We start from the raw sequence: 27,820 nt of genomic DNA, 5'->3' as shown, positions 1-27,820 counted from the left end.
TCGCAGGCTCTCTGGCATGCAGGTATTCAGGGGACCTGGAACTCAATTACTTCAGAGTCCCAGGAGTGTCTGCTTTGGGTCTGTTCACAGAACAAGAGCAGAGTCACGCCTACACCCCAGCTTATGCACACTGTATGGCCTCAGAGGAATTGTAAATACAGGGATTTCTTCCAAGTATATGCTACTGCCAATATCAAATGTCTGCTTCTAAAAGTCAACACATTTTTAAAATACATTTGAAGTTTCATTAGCCAAACGTTTTTAAAAATGTTACATGCTAGGGTAAGAACACAACTTACAGTCTTCCAAGTAACAAAACAAGTTGGGGGATAAGTCAGTTTATTGATGTGTTACAACCCATCACCCAGACATATTTAAGCACAGAGGACTTGAGTTCAAAATCCTTTCCAGAAACTGGAAGCAAGAATAAAAACCACTATGACAATACAAAACCATTGTAAATTTTTAGGTGTTTTCCCTTCAATATTTTAATAAACATGATTTCTTCTGGCAGGTACTTAAGTGAACATAATTTTAGTCTTCACTTCTTTATTATTAATTACAGCCATTTTAAAAGCTATAAACTTGTTTGTGGAGAAAGCACTTTTTCAGAGGATCACAGTACTCTCTCATAAAATAGGAGGTACGCCTGTGAGCTCAGGACTTTAGCTGTCGGCACTGCTTGCACATGTGTATCACTGATGTGAAACCACTGCCCTTTGGTTGACTGCATTTCAAAATCTGTCAGGAGAAAATTAGATGGGAAGATTCAAGTTCATGATTTTCCGGTGTTGCCATAATCCTCTGAATACCAGTTTCCCAGGCCCTCTTACCTTGTGGAATATCCCCGTGGAGAACAAGGTTAGAGAGGTGACTGTTGGTAGCTCTTGCCTTTGCATAGGCAGTATAATGCCCTGACCTCATGGTGCCACTGTGCTCGACGACTCCATATAAGGAATAAAGTACCCTTGTGCTTTCTTCAGCAACATTCTTTAAAAATGAAGAGAATTCAGAAGTTAGCTCTAGTCCCATTTATAGATGACATAGGCAAGATGAGTTAAAGTGAAGGGTTTCTAGCCTTTACTTTGGAAGTGTAGAAACCCTTCAGAAGTCTGACCTTGACTATTTTCTCCCTGCGTTTTCCCAGCCTAGTGTCACACTTAGGTTTTATTAGAAAGTCACCATTGTGGTTTGCCACAATCACAAACCAGAGGCCACTTGCCACAATTGCAGTTTCCTGGCCCAGATAATTAAATAACTGAACTTGCCAGTTTCTATAGGAGTCCTGGGCTCAGATAATTGCAAAATAGCTCAGCAGTTCTGGCATTCCAGTTCCTGCTGAGACTGTCAGCCCTTAACAGCAAGAGGACAGCGTTTAAGTCATCCCAGAACCACCCCTTAGATTTACAGATGTTCTTCAGAGATTCAACTTCTCAAGGGTTCACTTCTGCCAGCTAGACGGTGCAGGCTGCTTATTCTTTTAAGACCCCAAGTGCTGTAGGGTTGACTGGTGATAGGGACGGGCATTCTCTGAGCAAGCTGGGGGCTGTTTTCAGACAACTATACCACTTGGGTTCTTGTGTAAAAAGTCCCCCTGAATGGGCATCATTAATCACTCAATTACACTGTCATCTCTTTAATCTGTGGCCCCCTATTCACAGAAGAACTTCGTACTTCAAGTCCGGTCTGCTTTCCTAGGGATTTGAGTGTCCATCAATAAGCTTCCCAGGACTTCTGCCATCTGATTTTAGGTGCCACACCCAGGCCTATATTCTGCAATCGATCCTCACCCAGAACTGTTCAACTTCAAGTCTCTCCACTTTTCTAGTCTCCATTCACAACACTTCTGCTCTTCTGGGTTCTCTCACCGATTTCTCTCTAACCTAACTGCATCCTGCAACCCTGACTTTCTCCTGGCCGAGGAAGCCTCTTGGCCTCATTTCCCCTATCAAGTCTGTCTCCACTTCTCAAAATGGCAATGAACAGGAGTGTCAGCATTCACCTGAGGGCTTATCAGAAATGCAGAATCTTCGACCCTCACCCAAGAGATTCTGATGCCCAAAGGACATGCATATTAAAGCTGGAGAACTTGAACCAGTGTATCAGTCTTACAAATAACCTCTCTTACACCCACCACCAGCCTTGCCAGGACACTGATCACAGAACTCTGGGAACGCCTGGGTGGCTCAGTTGATTAAGCATCCAACTTGAGCTCAAATCATGATCTCACAGTCCAGGAGTTTGAGCCCCACATCAGGCTCTGTACAGCCAGCTCAGAGCCTGGAGCCTGTTTCGGATTCTGTGTCTCCCTCTCTCTGACCCTCCCCTGCTCACGCTGTCTCTCTCTCAAAAATAAAACATTTAAAAAATTTTTTAAAACCTAAACAAAACAAAACCAACTTCATTCTGAATCCTACAATGAGCCTTCCCAACCACACACCCAGACAGCTGCTATTGCCAGGAAGCAAAATTACATATCCCTGCAGATTGGTAAACTCAGGACTCATCAGGGTCTTCCACGTGACTGTCTAATCCTGTAACCTGTCCCTTAGTTAGCTCCTTAGGTCAACAGCTGTCCTTCATAGCAACAGGCCCAAACTTAAACCACTCCTATAGCCTCTCCTTATCCCTCAACCTTTTATTATTCTCTGCAGCTGACCTCACCTCTCACTTTAGGAAAACAGACCCAACTGTAAGTTGCCCATTCTCAGGCAGATGAAGTATCCTCTCCCCTTTATTCAGAAACAATACTACAACTTAGTGTCCCCATCGCAGCCCTTCTGGCCTCCTCCAGGCTCTTGCTCAATCAAATCTTTAACTTCTAGATTTTCCTCTTGGTCTGCAAGCCTACCTAAGTTTCCCAGACTTTAAAAAAAGAAAAACAAACACTGATCCACCACTTTTCCTTTTTAACAAAGCCTCACACATACCTATGTGCTTTATTTCCAGTATTCTCATTCACTGCTCAATCCACTTGAAATCACCAACACTTCTTTAAAAATTTACCATGACCTCTATACCATCTAATCCACAAATACTTTGAGTCTTTTTCTCTGATATTCCGACACTTGAGGCCACCTAGTCTTTTCCATGCAACCTGAATACAGGGCGATGTAGGCCAACAATGGATTCCTAATATTCTTGTGTTTAATCCAGCCAAAGGTATTCTGCTTACTGGCAAAAGTGGCACTGCCCCATGGTGAGAATATAAAAACAATTACAATTCACTCTACCCACCGGCTTTGAAATACCTTTCTTAGAGAATTTTAAAATTTTAATTTGGGAGGGAGGACAGGAGAATTTCTATCATTTCAAGTTTTGCACACAAATTATTAATGTTTATGCTGAAGTATCTGAAATCTGAATATAACACAACACTATAGCTTTTCCAATTGTCCACATTCTTCAACATGGAGATCTGTCGAGACCATTGGTGTGTCCTCCTCTTCAACATATGCCTCATACGCTCAGATGCTCACCAGAGCTGTCATTAACCATCTCTTCTCTTTCTCCATGCTCTAGACAGGAGATCCTAGCCTCATAGTTTTAACCATCATCTATATACTGATTTCCAAATCTTTATCTCCAGACCTTACCTCTCTGCCCTGAGCCTCAGACATGCACATCCAAATGTTTCCCCATGAGTATTTAAATTCCTGAAACTCCATGTATCCAAAACCAAATTCCTTATCCCTTCTCTACCTCCCAACCTGTTGTTCTTCCTGTATTTCCTACCTCAGTTAATGGTACTCCCATCTGCCAGCTGCCTAGTCACTCAATCCAGGCTTCAAGAATCATGCTCAACTCTTTTTTGTGCTACCCTTACCATCCATTTCAAGGCCTCTTCCTTACCTTCCAGGACCTTATATTTGTATCAGTCATGAGTCTGGATAATTTTACTCCCTGAAGTATTCTTTCAAGTCTGCCCTCTCCTACCCTAGTTGAAGCTCTCACCATGTACTGACTAAATTAATTGAACAGCCTCCTAACTAGAGAACCCCTGCCTAAAATCCAACCTCCATGCTTCAGCAACTAATCCGTGTATACACAGATCTGGCTGTCACCCCACTGCTTTAAACTCTTGAGTGGCACCCCACTGCAAACCTATTTAAGCCCAAGGTGCTCACCACGATAATCCTCCAAACCTCATTCTCATCTCACTTCTCACCTCCCAGTGTCCTCTAGCTTTGTACTGGAAGCTCTACAACTGCTTCTGTGGCTGGTCCCTAGTCCTCACCATGTCATTTGACATGTCTTTGCTCTGGCTGTTCCCTCTGCCTGGAAAACTTAATTTCCTCTTGATCCATCACACTAACCCTTACTACTGTAAATAGTGGTTAAGGTGTGGTTTACTTCACAGAGCCTTCCCTGAGCCACCAACATGCTGGATTAAGTGCATATCACCCCGGCTCTGTGTACACCAATCTTCACACTCAACCATATTAAACTGAAATTACTTACTAAGTCTGCTGATCTTTAGTTTTGTGCCCTCAGCTCCCAAGACGTCTGCCACAATAACAGAGATTCAAGAAATGAACAACCTAATGTTCAAAATGATTCATCACAGATCTTGAAATTATAATGGTACAAAGATCAAAGAACCACTCTACTCATTCTTATCAACCTCATACTTCAGTGAGTTACTGTTGGAGTATCTGGTACATAAGCTATGATTTCTCTTTAAAGAATTTTCCCAAAAAGACCATTTTCACCTACCTTACATTTAAGGGTACAAAAAGGAGCCAAATCTAAGATTTCTGGAAATTTTACGTGTTTGTTAACTTTGCGTAGGTTAAAACCAGCCTAAAAGAGAGAGATAATAGATTGAGTTCTTTTCCTAGAAAAAGCTGTACACATTAAGTAAACTGTAGACTCACCCCAATGCACAAAAAAACACCAACATTGAACCCTAGCTCAGTCTTCTCAGGAGACTCTCTTCTTTCTGACCGCTCAATGAGTTTTGCTAAGTGCACACCAAATACACACCCCACACCCCAGGGGATTAAGAAAGCTGCTCCCAGGGTGCCTAGGGGACTCAGTTAAGCATCTAACTCTTGATTTCGGCTGAGGTCATGATCTCATGGTTTTTGTGGGTTCAAGCCCTGCCTCAGGCTCTACACTGACAGTGCGGAACCTGCTTGAGATTCTCTCTCTCTGCCCCTCCCGAGCACGCATGCATGCATTCTCTCTCTGTCTCTCTCTAACTAAATAACCGTAAGGGAAAAAAAAATCTGCTCCCATGAGAAAATTCTCAATGTTTCTGCTTTAGCTACCCAGAAAAGCTAGATTAGACCGGAGGTTTTAAGTGCTTTAAAACTCAGCAACTGGAGAATACTTTCCTGTAAAGCACACACGCTCAGTGTCCCTCTGTAAACAAGCTTAGTGCTTATTTCAGAGAGACCCACCCAATTAGTCAAACCCATATACCCACCACAGGAGGGAATACATTTTTAGGGTACTTTGGGAATTTGAATTTAAAACTTGTACTGCTTACAGTAAAAATCTTGCAGAAAAGACAGGGTCACCAAAATAATGACAATCCAAGGTATCAATGTCTTTTTAGCAAGGGTCAGTCAGTACAAATAACGTACCACACGCACAACAGAAAAACAGCACTGATTTCTTAACTGTGAAATACAGCTAGTAAAATGGACTTTTTTTTTGGCCTGAAATTAAGGATAGAGTAAGATACTCATTTTACTAAAAAAAGAGCAACATCAGTTCTAGTAAAACTGAGGAAAAGATTGTGCCTAAGTTTCTCCTCCACCTTGACACCTATCTTCATCTAAGCTTTTGTCACACCCATATACATTTATACATTTACTTCCCTGCTTTTTGAAAGTCGAAATTAAGAAATAACAGAAAACCAAAGAAACACAGGAATACGGTGAGACAACAAATAAAGCATTACGTAGTTAAAACAAAATTTGAGGTAACAAAAGGGTACCTGCTGAAATCTCTTTAAATGGAGAGTGAGAACAGGGGGAGCAAGAGAGATGAGCATCTGCTTTTTGGCATTGGTATACACATGTCTCCTTTCGCCTGAAGAAGAAAAGAAACTTCAGCAGTGTAGAAATGATTTTAGACTTCTAAAGCATTCACATTTGCTATAAAATCATTTCAAACACCTAAAGCAATCAATCATCTTTAACCTTTCTGGAAAGGACCAGATAATAAGTATTTTGGGCTTTGTGGACCAAGAGGCAAGATTAAGTATATTTTGTAGGTATCAGTAAAAATTTCCACAAATTCCCACAAGTTTTTACTGATATAATTCTAAATGTAGTAACAAGTGAATAGGACTATAGTCTACTGAGGAAAAAAATGAAATTATTTTTGAACAGATACCATTTAATTCATTGGGGCTCATACTTAGCATTTTCTACTCTCAGATCATTTGCAAATACTCATCAATAAAAACATGTCTAGACCCCACATAAAAACAGATGGCAGACCAAACGTGGCCTGTGGACAACAGTTTGCTGACATCTGCTCTAAAGCAAACAGAATTGCTATAAAATCAACACAATTTGCTTTCGGTATCGACATGCAAATAAATAAAAAGCTAGACTTTTAAAATGTTTCATCAACTCGAGGAAGAATCCTTAGGAATCCATTATCCTGCCTTACCCCACTTAACTCAAGTTCAAAAACAAAGGGGTGTGGGGAGAAAGGGAACTGTCCGTTTTTCCTGTTCTGTATCTGAGGGAGATTAGAAGCAAGCGCTGTCCTCCCAGCGCCTGGCACGTGGCATGTCTCGTGAGGACACTGATGAAGTGAAGCTTCCCGGATACAAGCGAGGTGAGGGCCCTCGCAAATGCTGACAAGAAACAGCATGCAGAGAAACAGCCACTATCTCTAAGGGGAAGGACCCTGTTGTGATAAATCCCAGGGGCATGACTGACCCACAGAAAGGGGTGTTGGAGAGCAAACTGTCCCGCTCTATCTGCTGTCAGGCTGCCATTGAGCATCAGCCACTTCCATCTGTTTGTCCATCCTTCTATCAAATATTTACTCAGGAGAAGGAACATCCAGATGCCGTCCATCTCCTGATACAACTACAATAGCTGTACTCTACCTATGCAGTGCAAAATGTGTCCCTGAACATTATTTCACTTTCAGAGAGAGACTCTATATACCTTTTATGTTTGTCCTTGGTCCACTATACTGTCTCCGGGTGCATACTTCACAAAGCAGTTTATTTGCATCTCGAAGTTTCTCATTTCGGGTGAACTGATATAAACAATGTTGGATTGAACATTCATCAGTATGGAAAGCTTCTCTGTTTGCAAGAGTACAGAAAGCAGTCTCTGGATCTTCGTTTACAACTTCATATACCTTGGTCCCCAGAGAATGACTCTCATTCAGAATCTCTATATTTATTTCATCAGGTTGAAGAGCAGCATTCAAGTTAAGGTTTTTGAAATCACTGGAAATGTCCACTTCTTCACTGCTCCCTTCTGTCAGATAGGCACCATTTAAATTCCTAGGACACTCAGTGGGGGAAGATGCCAGACCCTCCAGATCATTATTCAGGCTGACATTTCTCATCTCTACTTCCTCTGTAGATTTCTGATTGTCAGTTACATCTTCTGCCATTTTTTCTTGGCCATTCAAGTCTTTCTGATTAACACAATATTCTTTATGTGTGATTTCCTCTTCTGAGATATGGTTGGATTTAGCATCCACTTCCTGAAGTGACATTTCAGCCTCACATTCATCATCTTCAGGATGGTCAATGGTACGAATATCATTTAAATGAAGAACTTTTCCTTGAATTTTTTGTTGCCTTCGTTGGTTCTGTGCAAAAAGCATAAAACGTTTTTTAAAAATAGGAAGAGAAAGAGCATGCATGTACCACATTGGGCTTTCATGCTTATTTTGATTTATCAATCAAAGATAAGTTTATAAGGAAGGGTTCACTCCCAGAATTCTGATCCTAAAAGTTCCTTTACTATCAGGGATCAAATAAATTATGAAGAAAGTCCTTTAATTGAAAGCAGGAATAAACCATCACCAATCATCAAAATACTATCACACGGGGCAAATAAAACTCTGCGAGACATGGTCTGTGCTCTAAGAGAAGTGGCCTAGACAGAGCGGCAGACTAGATGGAACCGTTAAACCCAAGCAGTACTGAACCAGGCGGGGGTCTGACTACACACCCAATAGGAAGGGGTATCCCTGTGCGAGTTAGGATTACTGGGTCAAAAGTTCACTGGGGGAAGAAAAAACAAACTGAAAACTCAAGGATGCACAAATAAATACAGGACTGCTTTGGGCAGGATGGAGAACATTCCAGGAAACAAATGGCCCAAAATTAGGGAGCAAGCAAGGAAGCCTCGCATACAGAGGACGACAAAGGACTTCCCTCCTAGGAGCAATTTATTTTCATTTGCAGCCTATTTGCACGTAGAAGGGGGAAGGCATGTCAGCGCACTCCTGTCACTGGACTGCCTGAAGACGCCAGGCAAAATAACAGTCCCTGTGAAGCTAATCTGTAACTCCAGGTGGCTGAAGGACAACACGCAGGACACATTTTCTAATGTGTTTCAGTTAAAAACAGAGATACACCATCAAAGAAAAATGGAGAGCAGCTAGAAGCCAATACTGCAAAGGAAAGGGAACACAAATGACTTAAACATAAAAACATACTTTACTTATATTAAAATAAATGGAAAATAAAACCGCACTGAGATAGTATTTTTCCATCAGACTGGCAGAAGTCCAGAAGTCATAGAACATAAATGCTGTCAAGGATAGAGAGAAACAGCAAGTCTTGTGCGTTGCCGGTGGGAATATACGTTGGTACAACCTATGTGGAGGGCAGGTAGATTGCAAATGCAAGCCCGCTTGCATTTTTGCATTTGTCTCAAAACGTGCCCTACAGATGACAGGTGTACAGGGCTATTCACTGCAGCACAGGTTATTACCTAGCAAAAGCCTACAAACCTAAATCAACAGGGGAACAGTTAAATGAACTATGGTTACATCTATAAGACAGAATAGCATACAGGTGTTTAAAACAACTGAATCCTTGTGTCCTGAAGTGGAAAAATCTCCAAGAATCTAATGAAGTAGAAACAAACAAAACACAAGGTCCAGAATAGTGTGTAGAATTTTTTTTTAATTTTTTTTTATGTTTTATTTATTTCTGAGAGAGACAGACAGCGTGAGCAGGGGAGGGTCAGAGAGAGAGGGAGATACAGAATCCGAAAACAGGCTCCAGACTCTGAGCTAGCTGTCAGCACAGAGCCTAATGCGGGGCTCGAACCCACGAACTGTGAGATCATAACCTGAGCCGAAGTCGGACGCTTAACCGACTGAGCCACCCAGGTGCCCCGTGTGTATAATTTTTTAGAGGAGGCGAAACCAAGACTATGTATTTGTACTTGATCCTATTTTCCAGAAGAAACTGCGGAAGGACACATGTGAAACTAATTAAGTGGTCACCTATCTCATAAGAGGGCAGGCTTGGAAGGAGCCTCTCGTTCATCTTCCTACATTTTTAAATCTTTACATTTTAAGAGCTCAAAAAACTGTTAAAAATGAACTAATATTCTTAGAAGTTCTCACAAGTAATGCAAGATTTAAAAAAAAGCACAACCTTTTTTTTTTCTTTAAATTTTTTTTAACGTTTATTTATTTTTGAGAGACAGAGAGTGAGCAGGGGAGGGGCAGAGAGAGAGGGAGACACAAAATTGGAAGCAGGCTCCAGGCTCTAAGCTGTCAGCACAGAGCCCAATGTGGAGCTTGAACTCACGAACTGCGAGATCATGACCTAAGCCAAAGTCGGACGCTTAACCAACTGAGCCACCCAGGTGTCCCAGAGTACAACCTTTTCTTTCAGTCATTTGGACTTCAAATGCAACAGCTGCAGATACAAGAGTAGAAAAGCACAGTTTTCTTCCCAGTTACCCACCTTGGCTTGCTTTTTGGCTTGCTTCTTTGCTTTCTTCTGTAAGTGCTTACTTGTTCCTGAAGGAATATCATTCCTCTCTTTCATGTAACTGTCGTTATCTTTCTCTTCCTCACTGTCTTTATCTTCATCCTCCATCGTCTTTTTCAAATTTTTATCATTTATACTTTTCTTACCACTCTTCAGATATGGGCCAAAAATAAAATGTTACAACTACTATTTGGTGAAGAGATTTCATGTTACCTAAATATTCTTCTACTCCTATTTCATGCTACATTTACTTCCCACAATATTTGGAAATATATCCAGGACAAAATTCATTCAATTACTAGAAAGCAATCCTCACATGCTGAGAAAACAAGGAAACAAACAGTAAAAATGGCAACTTCACATGTGAGTACACTAGAAAGAGACATAATGAATGTTATTAAGTATATGCTGTATCACACTGTAACTGTGTCTATTTCTAAATGCACTTTGTGTTTATCAGCGATCTACTTGTCTCATTAAGGCAGCCCTTCTTATCCTTCTCCTTTCCATGTAAAAGAGTTTTAGAAAAAGAAAAAATAAAGTTTGGTAAGACTTTAATCATTAAGTAACAGTGATTAAAGGGATCTCTAACTCATATTAATTTGAATAATGATTTATCCAATTTTTATAACGTTTTCTTTTCTCCTACTACTACTTAATAGGAACCAAATTAATATGGCTAAAAATTGAGATACTCTCCATTAACATGTATGAACTGAAGACTGTAAGGAATTTGTGTTTAGTCTTCAATAATGAAAAGAAACAGTAACTTTTAACATGAAGAAAACACTTCCCTATGTGCATACCAGTGAAGTTAATTATCTATAAAGAACTCTAGACCTACCAACTATCCTCTTTAAAAAAAGGCATTTACCCCAATTTTGATTCAAATCTTTTAAGGTCTCCTATCTCATATACATTTTTAAAAATTTCTACAAGGGCTAATGTACAAACTTGGAAAAAAGTGACAAGGCTTCCCTCATAAAATCTAACAGTGGGAAAATATCTACTTAAATAAAATAAATTCAGTAAATCTTACCTGATCATCTAAAACTGGTAGAGACAAATCAAGGAAAGATTCATGAACCAAAGAGACCTTAATCAACCCAAAAAAAAAGTAAAGGGAAGAAAAAGATTTACTTTAGACATTATATAGTAAGATCATGTGGAGAGGGGGGCATTTTAAAATAAAGGCTTAAGAAAATGAAAACTTACACAACATTGAGGACTTTGGGTTAGGGGAAATAAATTAAAATGTTAAGCTAACTTCTTTCAGATCTAAGGAGTGTTCATAGTCCCAGGACAGAACTATATAGATTTGGGCAGTTCAACAAAGAATAGCTTATGACTAGATACTTCTGTTTTTGAAGGACACAACCCACAAACTATGCTCCATTAATCTTAATGCCTGGATCCAGTCCACACCACAGCCACTTACAGTTCTGCACTCATCACACATGATTGTACTAGTTAGTTCACCACCAAAGATGCGGTCCACAAAGCTTGGTACGGATTTTTTCTTTTCATAATCTATGAAGAGAAAAAAGTTTATCAATTACCCTTACATAATTAATTAAGTTAAAACTATTTACTTACCTAACTTTAAAATTTCATTTTTAATTTCTGAATTTCTCTGTTCCTAATTACTATAATTTCTATTTTTATGCTATAATCAGCAGGATATATCCACTTTTGAACATAACACAATTTAACACAATCATGCCTTGTGAAAAAGAAACAGTTCTTACCCTAGATCTAGTCAGTGCAAAACAAACCGTGCAAGTCAGTGAGACTTTCTATCAATCCCTACTAGTCAAATTAACAGATGCGGCTAAGCTGGATGATATTCAAGATCACTTCTAGCTCTACCATTCTAATATTCAACAGCAAATTTAGGAGAGAATGCATGTAACTTGTTTTGTAAACTATAAGGCTGAATTCCATTTAAAATCAAAACAAAACAGAAAAAAACCATCAGGAAAATGTTTCAGACAAAATCTTTCTTTTGATTTTCCTATGTTCCCAGAAATAATCTTAGTAAGTTCAGTGTAAGGTGACAATTTTACTACCTGGCCACCCAATTTTCTCAACACATAAAATGTAGTAACTCCTATTCAAATGACAGGTGTACCCATTTATACAGAAACACACTTGATGACAGATAGTGCCAGCAGGGCGGGATTCTCTCTGTGACTGGCCTGGCCCTAAAAGACATCAAGGAGGCAAACAGGTGCTATGTGGTGATTCTAAACTGTGATTTACAAGTGTGCCTGGCTCTATCAGTTGGTTGAGCATCGACTCCTGATCTCAGGGTCATGAGTTGAAGGCCCACATTGGGCATGGAGTCTACTTTAAAAAACCAACAACTGTGCTTTACAATACAATAGCCACTAAATGCTTGTGAATATTAAATTTAAATTAATATTAAATAAAAATAAACATTTAGCTCCTCAGTTGCCCCAGTCACATTTTACGGGTTTAAATGGCCACATGTGGCCAGTGGCTGCTGGATCAGACAGCATAACTATGGAAGAGTTCCATTACCACAAAAGTTCTATTGGGCTGATCTGTCCTAAATCTTTAAATGCCACACCAAACAGTAATAATGAAGTTGTTCCACAATTAATAAGCCAGTTACTGACAACTCACAGACAAGTCTAATTTGCATATCACGCTCATTAGAAATACAGTTGACCTTTGAACAACATGGGCTCGAACTGTGCGGGTCCATGTGTGATTCTTTTCAATAAATACAGTACAGTACTGAAAGTGTGTTTTCACTTCCTTATGATTTTAACAACATTTTCTTTACATGATAATAAGAATACAGTACATAATACATATTACACACAAAATATGTGCTACTTTAGTATTTATGTTATCAGTAAGGCTTCCAGTCAACAGTAAGCTATTAGTAGTTAAGTTTTTTAGAGAGTCAAAGGTTCTATATGTAGATTTTTGACTGTGTGAGAATGGGGAGGGAAAGGTCTGGTAGCCCTAACCTCTGCACTGTTCAAGGGTCAACTGTGTAAGCTTTTGAAAAATAAAACTGTGATATCATCTTAGCTCTATCTTTATAAATTTCACTACAATACTCCATACAAATACACTAAATGTAAATTTTTCTAAAATATTCACCTTTGTAGTTCTGAATAATTTTTCTAAATCAACAGTGATAGAGAAAAATTTATGTTAGTAACTGTGAATTTGAAATACATGTGCCAGCAATCTTGTCCTAAGATACAGAAGAATTCGACTATAGTGTTTTAGTTCAAAAAGTCAGACATTACCTTTAACTTTATTTTTTAGTTCTTCATCCAATTTTTCAGTAGAATTACCAAATGCTTTAAGAATTCCTTTACTCACTCTCTAAAAGTAATAAAATGGATATATATATACTATTAAATTTTTAAAGGTTTATAGTTTATTTTCCTTAGAAAATATGTAATCAAGTCAAGAAAGTGATCAAGAATTAGCTCCCCAAACTTACTGAATAAAAATCAGTATTTCTAAAATCACATTTTCAAAATTAATTCAAGGAGCTAAAAAGAATTATAAAACAAGCACTAACCCCTGAACAAAGGCACTGTCTTACTTCAAGATTTTAATCTATTCAAACCAAAGCTTTTCAGCACATGCCCACCTCCTTTGGAACGACCACTGAAATATCATGTCCTAGAAGCAGACTGTTTAAATGAGAGCTACAGGGGACTCCAGTGCTCAAAGCCAAGCGCCATCATTACCAGGTGACCCTGAACCAGGTAAGGTACTTTTCTACACCCCAGTTTCACAATCTATGGAGAAAATGATTAACAGCATCTACCTCAGAGAAAGGCTGTAAGGACCAAGTAAGGTAATTCATATAAGATTCTGAGAATAGTGCTCAACATAAAATAAGAGCAAAATAAATACTACATTAGTTGTCACTTGTAATCACTAGTATTATTACATTTATTAATTATACTCAACATCCCCCAATACTTTACTTTATATCCTGGCAATTTACAAACATTTTTAAACGTAACTATGTTCGCTGACTCTTATAAATGAACATACTTCCCAGATTCAAAAAGCTGTGTTAAGTCATACTCAGAATTAAGAGTAAGAATGCGCTGCAACTGGGAACTGTTTTGGGAGAAACATTTTCCAAAGCTTTGGAGCAATCTGGCATAGGCTAGTACAACAGAATTCCTAAAGAACAATAATGACCTAACCAGCAAGGAAAACAGAGCATCATGAAAAGGAGAATCATTTCTAATTCTCTTCATTCATCCTACTTAGGAAACATACTGGTTGAAAACACTGGTATAGAAAAAAAAAGCTTTAAATACAATGGCCTCAGTAACTAGTTTTCATTGCTTTACCAACCCTTAAGACATCAAATGACAGACAAGTTAATGAGGATGGGATTATAAAATATACGGATTGAAATATGCTAACCTGTTGCTCTTCTGCTCTCATTCCATCCAATAAATAACGAAGCAGCTCCTGGCTGTCTTGCTGCTGATAGCCTTTAAACCGTACTGCTCTACAGGGAAAAAAAAAGAAAGAAAGAGAAAGAAAGAGAGAAAGAGAGAAAGAGAGAAAGAGAGAAAGAGAGAAAGAGAGAGAGAGAGAGAGAAAGAAAGAAAGAAAGAAAGAAAGAAAGAAAGAAAAACAGAAAAGAAAATAAAGCAATGATGAGTCTATTAAAATATGAAACTATTTTTACAAAAATCTTAGTATCATATCCAAAATGTCACAGTGTTCTAGTTTCTCAAAATTTCCCTTTAGTTCAACATCCTTGGCAGATTTAATTTTCATATAAAGTTCATGTTTTTTAATCTAAATGAAATAAACCATGCTGTAATATATGTATTGGGTTGACTTCTAATGAGTTTTTCATATTATTTCTCAGCATCCTAATGATGCACTGAAAACATAATCAAGGCAGATACTCACTTTTTACAGACCTGAGAAAAGAGTTCTTTAGGTGTCACGATTCCCTTTTTGGTCTCTTGCATCTCATTAAGAAACTGGCTCATGGCTAAAGTAAGAGGGCCTGGAGGCTCAAGGTTTATTTCTAAGGGTTCCTGAATATGGGAATAAAAATTACTTTCTTCAGTCAAATTTTGGAATCATTTATATTATCAAAACGTAGCTAGCCCTGCCTGCATTGCCAATGTTCCTAACAAAACCGTCCCATTTAAAACTGTACAGGGGCACCTGGGTGGCTCAGCCAGTTAGGCATCTGACTTCGGCTCAGGTCATGACCTCACGGCTTATGAGTTTGAGCCCCGTGTTGGGCTCTGTGCTGACAGCTCAGAGCCTGGAACCTTCAGATTCTATGTTTCTCTCTTTCTCTGCCCCTTCCCTGCTTGTGCTCTGTCTCTCTCTCCTTCAAAAATAAATAAAACATTAAAAAAAAAAATGTCAAATGTACATCCAAAAACAGAAAGTTCCTGGTCATAGACTATTGATGAGAAATTCAGTTCTACTGTTTTAGCTTTAGAGTATCAGGAGCTCACCACCTGAGAACTGAAAGAGCCAGAGCAAAATATGAATACTTAAAAAAGGGTAGGAGGGCACTTGGGTCAGACTCTTAGTTTCAGCTTCGGTCATGGTCTCAGAGTTCATGAGTTTGAGCCCAGCATCAGGCTCCATGCTGAAGGTGCAGAGCCTACTTGGGATTCTCTCTGCCCCTCTCTCTCTGCCCCTTCCCCACTCACACTCTCTCTCTTTCTCTCTCAAAATAAATAAACTTTAAAAAAATACCTGATAGGGTAAAATTCATTTGGCTACACAGCATTTAAGTCACCTTAAAAGCTGGTAAAAAAAAAAAATAATAATAATAATGCATGCCTAGGGCTTCACACATATCAACAACTTCCCCAAGAACACTGAACACTAGAGCACAGCAGAATATGACATACACATAGCAAATAAATCTAAAAGCTAAGTCTATTAGGCTGTAAATCTTTGACTCAGTAGCCTAAAACAAAAGCAAACAAAACAAACAAAAATGGTGAAAATGAACATCAATTCTTTAAAATAATTTAGAATGTGGGGGCCCCTGGGTGGCTCAGTCAGTTGAACGTCCAACTTCCGCTCAGGTCATGATCTCGCGGTTCATGTATTCAAGCCCCACATTGGGCTTTGCGCTGACAGCATGGAGCCTGCTTCAGACTCTCTGTCTCCCTCTCTCTCTGCCCCTCCCCTGCTCATGCTCTCTCTCTCTCTCAAAAATAAATAAACATTAAAAAGTAATAGTGATAATAATTTAGAATGTGTATATTCAGAAAGGAAAATTACTGACTGTAAAAGAAAATCCTGGGGCGCCTGCGTGGCTGAATCAATTAAGCATCTGACTCTTGATTTCGGCTCAGGTTAAGATCTCCCAGTTCACGAGTTCCAACCCAACACTGAGCTCTGTGCTGACAGGCGAGCCTGCTTGGGATTCTCTCTCTCCCTCTCTGTCTGCCCCTCCCCTGCACTTGCATGCAAGCTCTCTCAAAAATAAAACAATAAACTTAATTAAAAAAAAAGAGAAGAAAAAGAAAATCTTAAAGTACATACAGTTAGTGCCAAATCAGGTGGTTCAATTTTTACAATTGTTCCAGACATTTTTACTTCTTTTAATAGTTCTCTCAGCACTGGTGTTTGTGACAAATTCTGAAATGTAGGATGGAAAAGAAAAGGAAAATAATTTAAAGGCAAATCAAATATTTATTTCTTCATTCAAATATTTAAATAATCCAAGTTTTTCTTAAGTAACTATTCTATCAAAACAGAAAATCACTATCAACACTGAAGCCTTTATAGCCTCTCTCTCAGGAAACAAAAAGCAATGGTATGCTCTTCTCCCTACTTTACTTGGCTCATCAGTGCTTCAGTTTAGAACTTACTCCTCACTTCCAAAGGGCACTGCCTACTACCAACATGAAGTATTACCCTACCAGCATCACCACTGGTAACCAGGCATGTTTTTGTACTAGGTTATCCTGTGCTTCCCCCACCCAACTACAAGTTCTGTGAAGGCACAGGCCACGATGGTTTTGGATTCTAACGCACCCCAATGCTTAACACTGTGTTTTACTGCCATGTGAAGTCAACATTTCCTTAAGTACTCTTTAAGAACCCAGAAATAAATTACTAGGGAAAAAGAAACCAATACTGTAAGTAACAAGTATGCAAAAACATCCTATAATATGAGGGGAAAAAAATTTTAAGAGGGGGAAAAAAATAAAATTGGCACCTGCATAACTGCGTTGAAGAAACATGTATTTCCCAAATTACTGAGTCCTTTCACAGTTATTTGAGAAGCAGAATTCATGGAAGGATTTTCTTTAGCCAGGTTTTCCTTTTTTTCTCGCTCTTGTTCATTTTTACTCTCCTTTTCTAATTTTTTATTTTCAAGTTCAATGCTACCATCTTTTGCTGCTTTAAAAAAAAAAGAAAAAATTGGCAAAATGTGTACTACAACTATACTAAATGCAAACTAATACTTGGGACAGAGTATCTGTGAATTTTATCCAACATTATTCGCCAGCTGTCTGATTTTAAATGTTTTCTAATAAATCTAAGTAAATTACCAACAAAAGAGAAAAATCAATGGAAAAAACTTCAGAAGTGATATAAGCAATAGTTTGGCAAATAAAATCAAACAGTTTATGTCTGGTACAAATATTCCATTTCTTACTACACGGAAGTTTTTCACAAATGAGCAAGCACATCCTTACGAAATTAGAGTAGAAAGCAATCAAGTAAAGAATGTAGACATGAAATAAATTTTTAAATGAAATTCCATGTGTCAAAAACAAATCCTGAAGTTAAGAACAAACAATCCTGGCTGTGCCAAAGATACTTCTGTGACTGTGAAAATCAAAACAAGGCTAAAGCAGATGATGTATGCCAACCCTATTTAACTACGTATGCAGAAAATCTGTGAAATATCTAGCCTTTTGAAGGAGTCACAAATACTTCACTTGTATATCATCCAAATATAACAAAGCAAATTCAGTGTGAAGCACACCCACCTGGAGGCCCGTACAGAAAGGGCACCACTGCTCATTACTCACTCCAGACTCATCACACACTCCATCATATCTGACTAGATTGTTTCTGAGATCTATTCCCACTGTTCTACATTCTTAACCAAAAATAGTTTCACACTTCAAAATCAACCACAATTAATGTTATTCAGAGTTATGTAATGCCTAGTACAGTAAATTAATCTAAACACATTTATAAGACAGGTAAGATATAGAAGTCAACATTACAGAGTATATTGAGAAAGAAATTATTTTACCTGATTTTGGAGTTGTAATTCCAGCTTGTTTTCTAACATAGTCAACCACCTGACCCAATCTGTTTGAACTACAATACTGGACCTCATCATCACATAGGTAACACCTGTGTGCCAAAAGATCATAGAGAAGAAAAGTGACAAAACTGTCAACCAAAAAAGGGGGAAAAATTATAATTCCTGTAACCCAACGTGTGTAACAAACAATTTATTCTATTAAAGAAACTGAACATAAAAATTCTGTGTTTTATTGAAGAAGGCTATCCGTAGCGTCCAAGCTTTACTAATAGGAGACTAGTAGTAAGGTTAGCCAGAACCATGGCTACATATAAATACTGTGTAAAAACTCCAAATATTTTACTGAAATAGCTATTTACAACGTTAAAGTCAAAAAATTTTTCTACACATATTGCAAACTACAGATCTAGATCATCAAAATTAACAGTCTTACAACTGATAGATGATGCTCAATGTACACCACCGTGTAAATGGTTTTTAAAGATGGGAAAAATTGTTTTGATGAGGTTACAATACGGGAAATGTACATACGAGCCTCACATTTATTGTCATGCAAATTCACTGCCAAAATTTTATTATATTCTCAGTTCATCTGAAATTTGTTTTTAGTGTCCAAATTTTTAAATAATAACCCACCACATGCCATTTATAGTACCACAAGCAAGAAAAACAAAAGGATGAAAGACTTAGGTCTTCTACATGCAGTAATTTCTACATGTGTACAATATGAAGCAAAAGGTACTCAAAGATTACATTCTCTAGCCTCCTAAAAGTGATGGTATTTAAACAAATTCTACAAAAATTGTCTTTCTTGCTCTCAAACACCTCCACTCTCCAATACTTCAAATAGTTTCCAGTCAATTGACAAGCACAAGAATTGAAACTTACCATACACTCCAGTTGTCCAAACTAAGAACTAGACAATGAGGTTCAGACCTTGGTGTCATATAGTGCTTCAGTGCATGCTGCTCCTGAGAATCTCTGCCACAGCCCTAGAGAATCATAACCATAAACCTCAAAGCCACAGAAGTTCACCAAAAGAGAACTCATAATCCATAATGCACAAGGAAGTGGCCTGAGAAACTCATTCTTAACAATTTTGGAAATAAGATGTTAGATTCTAGAGAGAGTCCAGATTTTATGAAAACTTAAATACGAACAGGCAACTGAGGACAACTAAAGAAGAACGTATTTAGGAACTGTGCAAAGTACTCTTCCTCTCCAACTTGTCCTTTCTAGTGCCAAGTACACCATGCTAACGCAGTCATTCACTAGGTGTGGTCTGAACAACTTAACACCTTCCTAAGTATTTTTCTCACCTCAACTTCTTTCTTCACATTTATATTTTTTCAGTTTATTGGTATCTAAAACAAAGTTCTGTTCATACACTCCATTCAAAAATTCCAAGTTGGTTTTAAAACCTTAATTAACAAACCCGATACCACCTGACTTCAACCTACCTTTCCAGGGTTAACCCCCATATTGTCCTATATCAAATCCCACCCAGTCTTCAGGATCTAGCTCAAAGGCCTCCTCTCAGAAGCCTATGCTTCTCCTCCCAGATAAGAAAACACTGTAGTCCTACTACACAAAATATGGTGTAAATTCCTGGTGGCATTCCTAATTTTCCACTTTATAGTAAAGTTGTTGATATTTGTATCCTTCCTCCCCTGGACTATAAATATTGAAAGTACAAAAAACAGAAGTAATCTGTTACCCAAAAAATTTAGCAATGGAAGGTCAATAAGCATTCATTGAACAAATGAATGGGAAATTTCCATCTACAAGATGTATAGGCTTATTCATAAAAGAACATGACTGGATTTTCTGCCTTTCACTGGTCAAATCACTGCTAAGAATCAAATCTCCCTTGTGTATGCATCTGAACCAGGCCACTAACTCACTCCCCTGGACTGCACTACAGAATTGGTCTTGTTTCTATAATAGCTAAAAATATATTCTGAAGGAGAAATGTTCATTAATCCTAATCTTTCACCTATGATATCAACACTACTGATTTAATTTATTCCACTCAACATTCAATTGAATAAATAAAATAAATGAGTTAAAATTTGACATTAATTTTGAAATATTTAACACCATTTAAGACCACCTGAAACCTAAGAATGAGGTCACCTCTCCTGAGAGAATCACCTGCTAATATTGCAAAAGCTTAACTATAGTAAGACAAAAGTTAACACTTGATAGTGATACTGTCTTACCCTTAGGAATTAAAAAGATAGCAAAATCAAATGTATAATAGGAAATGTATTCTGGAAAATTTTAAGTAACAAAATATATTCATTCTCACCTACATATTTAAGACCTTCAGTGAAAACCTTTCAAATACAAATAATACATATGTTCTTTGCAAAGATTCAGATATCATCAAATTGACACATGAGCTATCACTATCATAATGATTAAATGAATGATTTAAATAAAGTCATCATGATTTTATCAGAATGATTAAAATAAAGTCATGACAATACTAACTGCTAGCATGAATGAAGAGAAAGTTGATCACTCATGCACTACCAGTAGGAAAAAAAAACATTACAGACACTCTGGAAAAGTTTGGCAGCTTCTTAAAAACTAAAAATTCAAGTAATGCATGACCTAGTAACTGCACTTTTGGGACATTTTTCCAGAAAAATGAAATATTACATTTACACAAATGTTCACAGTAGCTTTATTTGTAATCACCAAATTTGGAATGGTATCAGCCCAAATGTCTTCAACAGGGGAACAGGTAAATAAACCGGGATATACCAGGGATATTTATACCAGGAAATACCACTCAGAACAAAAAAAGAACAAAAAAAAGAAACAAACTATTGATGCACACAATTTAGATGACTCTTTAGGTGACTGAGCTAAGGGAAAAAAGCCAATCCAAAAATGTTGTATACTGTATGAATCTATTCATGTAAAATTTTTGAAATGACAAAATCTTAGAAATAGGGAACACATTAGTGGCTGTCAGGGGCCTGGGGAAGAGATGACAGTAGGGAAGTGGGTATGGTTAAAAATGGGCAACACAAAAGATCCATGTGATTTGAAACTACTTGGTATCTCGACTGTGGTGGTGGATACATGAATCTTCACAGGTGACAAAACATCTGTGACATTTGTAAAATGTTGCCACTTGTAGAAACGGGGCAAAGCATACACAGATATCTCTACTATTTCTTATACTGCATGTGAATCTTTAATTATCTCAAGAAAAAAAGTTCTCTGCCTCATCTTGAAGCTTCAGGACAGGCATGCATAGCAGACCAGTTGCCTAACATATGAACTTGACATGCCACCACTAACAGAGACTAAGAGTCCCTGACCTTTAGCACCTTGGCAATATCTGTCAACTGTTCTGTTACCTAGATACCCCCAAAATGAAGTTACCCATTCACCCAGCTGCCATGAATGCGGCCTCCTTACAGCTCACAGTTCAGTCTGTCCATCCCCAGGAATTATCCTCAGTAGAATGGAGCTGCTTGCCCCTCCTCAGGGGCATGCCACAATCCAATGCTTAGCCTGTGCACAAGTACAGACACCTGGCCCCTTGCCTCAATCCAGGACCTGTCTGAAGGCCAGAATTCACTGTAGGATCAGGTGCGGTCCCACAGCATTTCACTTAGTTCAACTTCTCCCTGTGCTTAATCCTGCTTCCCTAATTCTCCTCCTGGTTATGGTACCAGAAAACACTCTCCAGTAAACCATCTACCTATACACAAACCTCAGTCCCCAAGTTTGTTCTCCAGGGAATAGGGCCTATGCCAGCTGGCACCCTACCTACCCAAACTGGTTTTAGGTAATAGCTTCTAAAATAAATTCAGAGTTTTACAAAATCCCACGGTGTTCAAAACCTACGCATACCTGATGGCCACATTTAAGACACAGCCAAACTGAAGGGTTTTCTTCCGTTTCTTCTTCAGATTTATCTTTTACTTTATTGTCCGTCTTACAATCTTGACAAATATTCCATTCCACGTTCAATAAAGCCCTTTTCAAATTACCTTGTTCCAATCCTTTCCTAATGTGTCTGCACATAGGTTCTATTAAAACAAATAATAAAGGAGTATGTGAGGTAAAATAAAGCTTTCTGTGGTTAATCTCAAAACTTACCATTAATTTGAACATCAAAAATGAATTTACTCCATAAACAAACTGTTAGATAATCTAAGAACTTAAATTTCTGCTTGATACTTGAATATTATGATTATATGAGAAAGAGATTTTATACAAATTTGAAATTTTGTTTTTTGAAGTCCTAGGTAAACTATCACCATTCTAAATTCACTTCTATTTATTTAACTGTTTCCTTTAAATTAAGGCCTTTATCATATTAGTTATTCTCTTGATCTTAAAAGGTTCACGGAGAAGGTCCTTCATTCAGTCAACAATAAAACTACTGCAGGGCCAGCGCTGTGGTAAAGGCCAGGGAACCTAAAAAAGACCAAGTCACAGCCCTTCTCTTTGAATAGTTTATATTCTGGCAGAAGCAGATAAATAAATACATTAAGAATCTCCAAAATGTGCTAGAACAGTACACGAAGGGCTAAAAATCAATAAAGGTTACATACAGTAGGTAACATCTGCAGTCTTGATAACAGTAATAAAATGCTGACATTAAGTACTTACTATGAATCTTACACTGTGCTAAATATTTTGCATACATCATCTCATTTAGTTCTCAGATCCCCCTACAAGAAGGACACTACTATCCGCAATGACAGATGAGAAAACTAAGATTTAGTGCCCAAGATCACGTAACTACCGAGTGGCTATGCCAGAATTTGAGCTCAAGTCTTTCTGACCTCAAAGCTCCCACTTGAAGCTATGAAGTCAGGGAGTGAAGAACAACTGAAAAGGCCACATCCCACAAACCTAAGTATGAAGGTATAAAATGTCAAAGTGCATTCTGTCTCCTCAGACTGGCAGTCACACGTGTGTAAAAATGAGCAGCTGGACCTGAAACTGAAAACCCTATTGGGACCAGACCATTAAGGGCTGTGCAAGCCACTCTAAAGCGCTTCAGTTGTTTCAAGGACCCGAGAGGTTCAGAAACTAGTCAAGTGGCACATTTGGCTTATGCACAATGAACTTGCATCAAGAGAAAATAAATAGAAAGGAGATCATATTAAAAAACTACTAAATCCCAGCAAGTGGCCAAAGAAACACAAACTAAAAAAAGAAAATACTCTTTTCAACTAGCAAACCAGCAGATTTTTACAAATGACACTAGCCAGTATTGACAAAGGTTGGGGAAATTGGCACTTTATTTCACGCGAGGGGGCCTGTAAATTAGTAAATTATTTTTGGAGAGCGTTTTGGCAATAAAACCAAAAGAGCCTTCAATATATTTATGCCATTTATTTCAGCAACTCTACTTCTAGAATATGAACTAAAAAGATAACTGATGTGCAGAGAGATTTAGCTACAAAAATATTTTAGATCACTCAATTCACATCGCTGAAAAGTTAAAGGTTATGTAAATTTATAACAGTGATGAATTACCTAAGCTACGAAATATGTACCCCTGGTCCTTTACATCAATAGAATATTATGCCATTAAAAATGTTGTCAAGGGGTGCCTGGGTAGCTCAATTAGTTAAGCGTCCGACTTAAGCTCAGGTCATGTTCTCACAGTTCGTAAATTCGAGCTCTGCGTCAGGCTCTGTGCTGACAGCTCAAAGCCTGGAGCTTGCTTTGGATTCTGTGTCTCTCTCTCTTTCTAACTCTACCCTCCGCAACTCATGCTCTGTCTCTCTCTCTCTCTCTCTCTCTCAAAAATAAACATTAAAAAAATTTTAATGTTGTCAAGACTATTAAATGACATGTAGATATAAACATTAAGTTAAAATGCAATTATAAAAGGATAATGTTCACTTTGATCCCATTTGTACATATTAAAATATATGTCCACTTAGGGATATAAACATAACTTTAAAGATTCAATTGGTGAAATATACCTAAAGATTCAGAAGAATCATCAATTGGAACAGTTTTTCCCTTTGTCCGTTTCTTTCCCATGTTGGCACTTTATGGATTACTTACTGACACAAAATAACAATCTAGAAAACAAGATAAAGTTAGCTTGAAAAAAAATAAAGGTATGTTTTATATTTCTCTAGGAGATAGTAATATAACTAAGTTACATACTTTGCATGCCTATCACACTTTATAATATACAAAGACCATTCACATATTATCACATACTATCTGAAGTAGATAGAATAGTATTACCCCTGTTTTTCATAATTTACAAATCTGATTCTTAACAAGGTTTAGAGTTTGGCAATGAATGTAAAGGTCAGGAAAGAACCTGTGTCTTTCTTGAGAAGTCTCAGCACTTCCACACTATTAGGAATTCAGTTTCTCATTACATAAATGTGGAATGGTGGTACGCACTTTGAAACAGGATAATGTCCCTTCCTTCTAAACTATCCTTCTAAGCTCTGCAATCTAAACTGATAATTTCTCCAAGAAAAAAATTTAAAATTAAAGTGAAGATACTCTACTAAAGGGAGTTCAAAAATTTACAAGAATTTCAAAGCCAAATATAAAAAGTGATCCACTGTTTCACATTTCCCATACCAGGACTTCCTATGGATACTAGCTGAGAATTTATTACAACTACATTCTCAACTGTTTACATTATTATGTTATGGCCAAAATCAGGTTGGAAGACTATGACAAATCTTGCTGCACATCAAATCTTCACGTCCTTTGTCAACAATTCAAAATTAGAAAACATCAAAAGTGCTGAAAGTACATGCAGGTCTATGTAACTAAATAATACTGATTTTAAAAACTTGTACTTCACATAAAATAACTTAGTGCCAAAGTCAACTAAATGACTATAATAGTTATTTTACCAGTGATGCTTATTAAAATTCTGATTACATAGTGGAAAGTAGGACCTGGAAGATATATTTTGAAAACAATTCCCAATTAATTTGATACTTAGCTGTCATCCTGCCCTGGCTTAGCATCTTAGAAGTACTCCTAGCTCTTAATTGGTTAGTGCAAATAAGAGTTTTGAAATATAGTTAATTCAAAATAGTTAATGGAAAATGACTGCCACATGGAGTAACTGTTAAACTTTCCAAGGATCATCTAAAATGTAACAAGTCTCCATGTCTACAAAATACATGAATTAACTAACAACAAAAGAACACAAAGTATATTGGTATCTATAAAACTAGGGTATATTCTGTGTACATTTTGTCGCCCTAAAATAACATGTTATATAATTTATCATATTCAGAATTGTAGATTTTAGAGGAAAAAAACAGTACTCAAGTTCTTGCCTCCACTCCACTACTCTACTCTGTGCTGCATTCCAGTACCAGATATATCTTCTAATACTATTTTCATCACATCCATGCTCCTGAGCTGCGCGCTCATGGTCCCTTTATAAATTGTCCCAATGCTCTGGTAATCCTGACTCTCATTACTTTCTCAGAGGACCACTAAAGTTTAATTACACAGTGCTTTTGATCTTCCATTTAATAAACATTATCTTATTTGCTTTTCACAACACCCCTTTAAGGGGATCATTTTGCTATAGGAAGGAATTCAGAAAGAAAATGACAAAAGATTACAGGGTGGCAGAGATGGAATTAAAACACAGGTCTTTCAATTCCAAGACCACCACTATTTACATTCCAATCAAGCCAGTCTCTCCCCTAACATCCCCTCCAAAACACCAGGGCCCCATCTCTATGCCTTTGATCTCTAGCTGGGACATTCTCTCCATCTATTCAAATCTAATCAATCCTCCAGGCTGTCCATTTCAATGAAGCTGTAGACAATCATTCTACTCTAAATAAACTTCTCAACTGAATTTCCCCAATTCGCTATAATGTGCGCTGCTCATTTGATCCCCTAACTTGAAACAATAATGGGCTGCTTCTTAAATCTTTGACCTGGACACGTGTTATTTCTATCTGGAATGTAAAGTTCTAGGGCGTGTTATTTCTATCTGGTATGTATAGATCTAGGAGAAAAAAAAAGGTTTTAGGCATTAGTTCCGAATTACCTAAAGCATCTAATGATTGTGAGTGCAAAGTAGGTCCTCAAGAAATACTTCTTGCATCGAAATAGAAAAAGAACACAGTACCTGAGACAAAAGGTGATTACAAGGTACAAAGATAGGCACACATTAGAATGAAGCAAACAGGTTCCGGTGAAAAAGAAAAAGGTAGGGGCGCCTGGGTGGCTTAGTCGGTTAAGCGTCCGACTTTCGCTTAGGTCATGATCTCGCGGTTCGTGGGTTCGAGCCCCGCGTCGGGCTCTGGGCTGACTGCCAGCTCAAGAGCCTGGAGCCTGTTTCAGAGACTGTGACTCCCTCTCTCTCTGACCCTCCCCTGCTCACGCTGTCTCTCTCTCTCCTAGAAATAAATAAAACATTAAAAAAAAATTTTTTAAAAAGAAAAAGGTAAAGAATGAAGAAGTCTCCAGTAGTGAAGAAAACAGAACTAGCAAATCCGGTTTGAGGACTGCAGTCGCCCAGACTCCAAAGAAAACTTGAAAGACTAATTGTAATTAGTTCAGGGAGAGGACAGTAGGGGGGGTCACTGCAAAGCTGTGGCAAACGCTGCAATAAATCTTTAGAAACTATAAAGGGCATCAAATGAATCGAGAAAAGAGACTGGTGAGTACCATCAGCTATAAAACATCAATAAATCTATTAAGTTTTTCAGGGGAGTCTTCCAGATGAGAGTCAGCACCTTAGCCAAATTACTCTTTGCAGGACTCCACACAAGATGTAAATCAAAGCTGGCCTCGACAGCTCGCGTATGAATCCAGTTCCCTTCCCTTCCCAGTCTTCCCATCCCTGCTCGATTCCATTAAAAAAAAAAAAAAAAAAAGTAAGGGTTTGGAAAACTTTTGTCAGCCGGTCTTCAACACGGCTTTCAAGTTTGGTACAGACCTGACCTACCCTAGGTTCACTGGCTAAACCTATCATCTGGGGGATGACAGATCCTTTTTCCCACGAACCACTGCATGGACGCGGCAGCAAACCCAACCCCAACCTGTAGAGCGCTCCCGGCCGCGCGGCGCCCATCACACCTCCCCTTCCCGTCCAACTGCTCCGCACCCACGGAGAAACCTCGGGGTCTGGGGTCGAACAGGGCGCCAGCACCGACAACTCATTGGCCAGCTCCTGGAACTGACAGGACATGAAACCAATGAGAACGCGGTACCGGGCCGAGGCCAGGTAACGTGCTTAAGGAAGAGGAGCCTTCGAGAAGAGAACGAGGTCAAGGCAGGAAATTCGGGCTGTCGGAACGCAGGACGTGCTGCGAGCGGTGACTGCGAGTCAGTGGGAACAGAACTCACCCACGGCGACAGCGCCCATAGCTGCATCCCCTAGTGGGCCTTTGGGCTGGGCAGCCTGCTCCGTCTTCCTCCTGGTGACAGAAAGAGAGCGACAGGGCCGAAGCCAGAGTAACCCCCAGAAAGCAACAACTTCCGGTGCGCGGCATCATGGGAAGTAATTTAGCCCCAAGGGCCGGTGGAGCCCACGCTGTTTTATTGGCGCCTGCGCGCGGCTGCCTCCG

The 27,820-nt window shown here is 38.4% G+C and overlaps 1 protein-coding gene across 4 annotated transcripts; it reads right to left on the bottom strand.

Moving 5' to 3' along the window:
* Positions 1 to 322: 322 nt before the first annotated feature.
* Positions 323 to 27,746, bottom strand: USP16 (ubiquitin specific peptidase 16). 4 transcript variants are annotated; one of them, XM_039237281.1, is made up of 18 exons: positions 27,600 to 27,746; positions 24,224 to 24,325; positions 22,128 to 22,306; positions 19,140 to 19,243; positions 18,237 to 18,340; positions 17,184 to 17,368; positions 16,505 to 16,600; positions 14,891 to 15,021; positions 14,390 to 14,477; positions 13,240 to 13,318; positions 11,388 to 11,479; positions 10,989 to 11,045; positions 9,923 to 10,099; positions 7,140 to 7,800; positions 5,948 to 6,042; positions 4,717 to 4,803; positions 834 to 990; positions 323 to 741 (listed from the first exon to the last, which is right to left on the bottom strand). In XM_039237281.1, exons 2-18 carry the CDS (start codon positions 24,282 to 24,284, stop codon positions 617 to 619), a joined length of 2,478 nt encoding a protein of 825 aa, XP_039093212.1. In that variant the 5' UTR covers positions 24,285 to 24,325; positions 27,600 to 27,746; the 3' UTR covers positions 323 to 616. The 4 variants fall into 4 exon arrangements, with proteins under 4 accessions (XP_039093212.1, XP_039093214.1, XP_039093213.1 ...); XM_039237283.1 differs by having other exon boundaries at positions 17,184 to 17,365; XM_039237282.1 differs by lacking the exon at positions 27,600 to 27,746 and adding an exon at positions 27,199 to 27,278.
* Positions 27,747 to 27,820: the final 74 nt, after the last annotated feature.

This window comes from Hyaena hyaena, unplaced genomic scaffold (genome assembly GCF_003009895.1).
Source record: "Hyaena hyaena isolate Hyena2069 unplaced genomic scaffold, ASM300989v1 scaffold_122, whole genome shotgun sequence".
In the NCBI taxonomy this organism is placed as follows: Eukaryota; Metazoa; Chordata; class Mammalia; order Carnivora; family Hyaenidae; genus Hyaena; species Hyaena hyaena.
The sequence above is the reverse complement of the archived record's forward strand: the minus strand, read 5'-3'. Positions and strand labels throughout refer to the sequence as shown.

What these genes read in the sequence shown, in the direction of transcription:
- USP16 (XM_039237281.1), bottom strand. Translation starts at nt 24,284, where the DNA reads ATGGGAAAGAAACGGACAAAGGGAAAAACTGTTCCAATTGATGATTCT. An exon ending in GTCTTAAATGTGGCCATCAG is followed by an intron (nt 19,244 to 22,127) that starts GTATGCGTAGGT and finishes ATGATTCTCTAG; the next exon opens with GGCTGTGGCAGAGATTCTCA. An exon ending in AATTACAACTCCAAAATCAG is followed by an intron (nt 17,369 to 18,236) that starts GTAAAATAATTT and finishes TTTTTTTTAAAG; the next exon opens with CAGCAAAAGATGGTAGCATT.